Source organism: Sorex fumeus, unplaced genomic scaffold (genome assembly GCF_029834395.1).
Source record: "Sorex fumeus unplaced genomic scaffold, SorFum_2.1 ptg000029l, whole genome shotgun sequence".
In the NCBI taxonomy this organism is placed as follows: Eukaryota; Metazoa; Chordata; class Mammalia; order Eulipotyphla; family Soricidae; genus Sorex; species Sorex fumeus.
This window is the reverse complement of record NW_026606086.1, coordinates 13,478,553-13,484,123: the sequence shown is the minus strand read 5'-3', so window position 1 is coordinate 13,484,123 and position 5,571 is coordinate 13,478,553. Positions and strand designations below refer to the sequence as shown.

At 34.9% G+C, this 5,571-nt stretch overlaps 1 protein-coding gene across 1 annotated transcript; it reads left to right on the top strand.

Moving 5' to 3' along the window:
- The first annotated feature begins 492 nt into the window (after positions 1–492).
- LOC130024643 (olfactory receptor 6C2-like) lies at positions 493–1,443 on the top strand. Its single transcript, XM_056115342.1, has one exon. The coding sequence runs from the start codon at positions 493–495 to the stop codon at positions 1,441–1,443; it is 951 nt and encodes a 316-aa protein (XP_055971317.1).
- Positions 1,444–5,571: the final 4,128 nt, after the last annotated feature.

Below are 5,571 nucleotides of genomic sequence, written 5' to 3'. Positions count from 1 at the left end.
TGTAAACATATACACATAATTATTTACATTAGCACTGTAGCACTAATCCCATTGTTCATCAGTTTGCTGGAGCAGGCACCAGTTACATATCCATTGTGAGACTTCTTACTGTTTTTGGCATATTGAATAAGAGGCTCTGCTGGGCGGGCAGGATAATCTTGGTATCTTGCAGGGCTCTCCAACAGGGACAGAGGAATCGAACCCGGATTGGCTGTGTGCAAGGTAAACACCCTACCTGCTGTACTATCAGCCCAGCCCATTTACATTATTACCATCCAAATGCATGTATTTATGAAATTTTAATTAACTATTTTGAAAGCTAGTCTTAAACAAATTGAATATCATGTGACTATCTCAAAGTACATAAAATTCAAAAATAGTCAAGTCAAAGAATATACACATTAATTGACATTTCTAACTAAAATCTATTCTTTTCCTTATCTTACTCTTATCTCTTTCCATTTTACACATAGATCAAGATATAAGACAGAAATGAGAAATCACACAGCAATAACAACATTCATCCTCCTGGGATTGACAGATGACCTACAACTGCAGATTCTGCTTTTTATATTTCTACTTATCAACTACATGTTGAGTGCTGTTGGAAACCTGACCATCATCATTCTCATCTTTGTGGATTCCCACCTTAAAACTGCCATGTACTATTTTCTGCAAAACTTTTCCTTCTTAGAAATCTCATTCACATCTGCCTGTATCCCTAGATTCTTGTACAGTATAGCAACAGGAGATAAAACCATTACCTATAACGCTTGTGCATCTCAGTTATTTTTCACAGACCTATTTGGAATAGTAGAATTTTTTCTTCTGGCAACTATGTCCTATGATCGTTATGTAGCTATCTGCAAACCCCTTCATTATAATACTATCATGAATCCTGTAGTCTGTAAAAAACTTACCTCTAGCTGTTGGATAATTACACTGTTGCTCTTAATACCACCACTAGGCTATGGACTGACACTGGAATTCTGTGACTCTGAAATCGACCACTTTGTCTGTGATGTTAATCCTCTCCTGAAAATCTCATGTTTTGATACAGAATTCATAGAGAAGTTGGTTCTTTTCTGCTGTTCATTTATCTTTCTAGTAACTTTCACATTTGTGGTTTGGTCCTATGGAAGTATCATTCACACGATTCTTGGGTTCCCTTCTGCTCAGCAAAAGAAAAAGGCCTTTTCTACCTGTTCCTCCCATATGATTGTGGTTTCCATCACTTATGGCAGCTGCATCTTCATCTATATCAAACCTTCTGCAAAAGATGAAACGGCTACTAATAAAGTCGCGTCAGTATTTGTTTCTTCTATCTCTCCCATGTTAAACCCATTTATTTATACTCTGAGAAACAAACAAGTGAAAAATGCCTTGAATGAATTTCTAAAACGACTACTCTTCTTGGGGCCACAAAGAATAAACAGGTGTTAAGGAACTTGCCTTGCACGTAGCTGATCGAGGTTGTCCCAGGAGCAGAGCTGAGAGTGATTCCTGAGAAAGAAATCAAGCTGTAAGCCTTGGGCACTTCCTAGTGTGCCTCCTTAAAAATAGCAAAAAACACACACACAAACATCCCATACTGTTCTCAAGCAATTAAGAGCATGGTATTCAAACATGCAGCAAACTCAAGCCTTATGTATTTTGTCCCTTTGCAATCTGTCTATATTTTATACCTATGATGATCAAGTCACTCGTCTCCATATACACTAGCTTCTGTGATTAAAATGCAAAAACAGCTAAATACAAATTATTTTATGAATCAATAATAATATCCCCATATAATTATAGGCATTATGTCAATGGAAATGATTTTATGTCTAGTCCATATCTATTTGTCATACCTATGTACATGCATAAATACTAAATAAAAAGTAACTAACTAATGTTTATACTTACATGAAAGTGAATAAATTTTAACTACCAAAATTATTTAGAAATAAGCTCTGATTTCTATAATCTCTACAAAAATTTTTTGTTTTAGAAATGTTCTATTAGAATTGCTGTGACCTAATTACCTTTTTCAGATGAAATTTTTGTCTTGGAGTTCTCTAAGAGAAAAGAATTACTTATTTTGGTTTGTTGTGTGTGTGGTGTGTGGGGGTTCTTTTATTTTTGGTATAATGTGGTCAATGACTTTATCTCATATTTCCATTTATAGCTCTGGTTGCTTTTTTATTATATAATTTCTTTTTTTTTTTTTTTTAGTTTCTTTTTGAGTCACACCCGGCAATACACAGGGATTACTCCTGGCTTTACACTCAGGAATCACTCCTTGCCGTGGAGCCAGGTGACCATATGGGATGCTGGGAACTCAACCTGGGTCAGCCACGTGCAAGGCAAACACCCTACCTGTTGTGCTATTACTCTAACCTCTTAATTTCATTTTTTTGTGCTACCGAAGTAGTGCTAAGAGTGTCACACAGTACTCCTAACAATACTGCTCAGGGAGATGTAGGCCTCTTGGTTCAGTGATCCATAACTTGATCACTATTTCTGTGGTCTCTTTAAACCTACCTTATATCATAGAATTTGCCTCTTGATTTTATTATATTTTTACAGCATCTTTAATTTCAAAATTTATTTCTAGCCATCAGAGTAATTTTTTCCTCCTATCATTTTCTTCTAGTTCAGGGTTCAAAGAATATGACAGCTGGTAGTACAACTGTCTTGCATATAGTGTTAATTTTGGTATTTTCTATGGCTAGAACAGTTTATTATTTATTGACTAAAAAATGACACTAAAGCCCTAATTACAAATTCTGTCCTGCGCTCAGTAGCTACTGGGATTTTTTCTTTAGTTTTTTCAAGAATTAACACATTTCTGAAATTCTATAAATGTCAAAAAGTTTATATATATATATATATATATATATATATATATATATATATATTGCTTTTTGGGTCACACCCGGCCATTGCACAGGGGTGACTCCTGGTTCATGCACTCAGGAATTACTCCTGGAGGTGCTCAGGGGACCATTTGGGATGCTGGGGATCAAACCCGGGTTGGCTGCGCACAAGGCAAAAGCCATACCCGCTGTGCTATCGCTCCAGCCCTAAGGGATATTTTTAAGTGGTATTTGTAGTACAAATATGTCTCTCTAGTGACCAGCACTCAGTGTTAGTCCAAATTTTGAAAGTGAAATGAAAAGTGTAATAAATATAATATTGGGCCACAGGATTTGTATATTTAACAAGTTTTATGTCCTTTAAGATATATGCTATAAAATATTCTATAATGACTCATCACAAAGTAAAAAGTAAAGAGACTATAGAGATAGAATAGGGAGTAATGTTCATGCCTTGTACACAGAGAACCCCAGTTCAATCCCAGCACCACATAGGGTCCCCTGAGTACCACCAGACATGAGCCCAAGTGCAGAGTCAGGAGTAAGTCTTGTGCACCACTCAGTGCAGCTCAAATACAAACAAAAACTAAAATAGTTCACACACTTGTTTTCTATTCTCTCAATAGTTGCCTTATTTTATATAGTGCAAGATAATAGAATTCTAAGTCACTTAAGCTTAATTTTAATGATGAATCTGCATTTTGTTCCAGAAGGTATCAAACAACATGATGGGTATTAGTTTAATGGGTAGTAAAGCTACATTTGGGTTAGATTTATTTTTAATAATAAATTGAATAATAATATGTAAAATATTAATGGTAAAATGATGATGTGGTTAATGATTTCATCTCATATTCCTTTTATTGAACTCTAATTTCTTGGTTTTGAAATTTTCTAACACCTAATTGTATCTTTGCATGCTATTTAAAATGCATGCCATGTTGGTTTATGTAGTTAAAACTACAAAATTCCCGGCTTCAACTCCAATATATTCATTTTCTAATATTTCCACTTTTATTGGTGTAAAATATTAATGCTTATTATCAATTTTAAATTGGTAATAGAAATGCAGGAGAAAGAGTCATTCACACCCAAGAGTCATCATATTCTCCAAATGAGATAACAAATTGCCAATTAAATATTTTCTATGGGGAATTATTATTTTTGTAATTTTCTTGATTCTATGCCCAAAGGATCAAATTAGGCATGATAAAAAACAACACAAAATATTTCTTAAAATAATTGCAGTCAATGACCCAAAGATATGTTACTTACAATAAAAAATTTATTTATTATATTTGAATTCAATGTAATTTATATCTAATGTGTGATGTCTAAGACACATGTAATACCTGATGTCTAATATGTAATGTCTAGGAGATGTGAAGTCATTATAAATATGTGAAGGAAATCCTTCTTTTGAAGACCCATCCAATTATTTGTTAAATTGCCTGCATTACTTTGTCTCTCTTGTAATAATGTCCTTTCTAAAAATATTGTATATTTGTGTATATTTATATATATATACATTTACTATTTGAGCTCTGATGAAATTGCACAGGTATTACTCTCTTACTTTGCATATGGCCAATTCATATTAGTTCCGCAGTACTCCATATGAACACCAAATGAGGTGTATGCTCTACCAATAGTGGGTGTGGCTCAATAGTAATTTTTAAAAACTTGGTATGGGGGTCGGTCATGAATGTAACTCAAAGAGTGCAGCACATGGCTTCCATGCTTCAAGACCTCTGATAGTATCACTGGCAATCTGATAACTTATAGGTGTAAACATAGTATTATATTGTCAAAAATCCACTGCCAGGACATTTATCGATATTTATCACTAAGAAAAAAATTAAACTGTGCACGCCAAAATAATTTGGTATTTGAGTTTTTTTGGGGGGGCTTTTTGGTTCATACCTGGCCATACACAGGGGTTACTCCTGGCTCATGCACTAAGAAATTACTCCTGGTGGTGCTCAGGGGACCATACTGGATGCTAGGAATCGAACCTGGGATGGCTGCATGCAGGCAAATGCCCTACCCGCTGTGCTATCACACCAGCCCCAAAATATTTACTTTTTATTAAAAATATAAATATTAGTTTAATAGTATAGGGTGACATTAAATTTATCATGTTTTAATTTATTTAATTGACCACCGAGGAAAGAGTGGAAATTGACTAGTTTTGTTATCTGTTCAGAAAAGCGCTAATAAATTTAGTGTCATGTTGTGTCAGTACATAAAGTTTAACGTAGTAGGATAAATCAAAATAGTTACCTATGAGGGGCCCAGAGAACATTGGGTAGGACACTTGCCTTTCAAGTGGCTGACTCAATTTAGATCCACAGCATACCAAATAGTCCTGCAAGTATTTACAATAGTGATTCCTGAGTGCAGAACCTGGAGTTACCTGAGCATCAATATGTGTGCCCCCTCCCAGTAATAAAACCTAAAATGTAACACTATCAAATAAAATAGGTATGACTAATTATATTTTAGGATTTTTATCTGTGAGTTAATAAGAATATAATAAACTTGTGGTTAACAAACTCTTTTTCATTTTTTTGGGGGGGTAGTTACACCCAGAGATGCACATGGGTTACTCCTGGCTTTGCTCTCAGGAATTACTCTTGGCGGTGCTCAGGGTACTATATGGGATGCTGGGAATCAAACTCAGGTCAGCTGTGTGAAAGGCAAACACCCT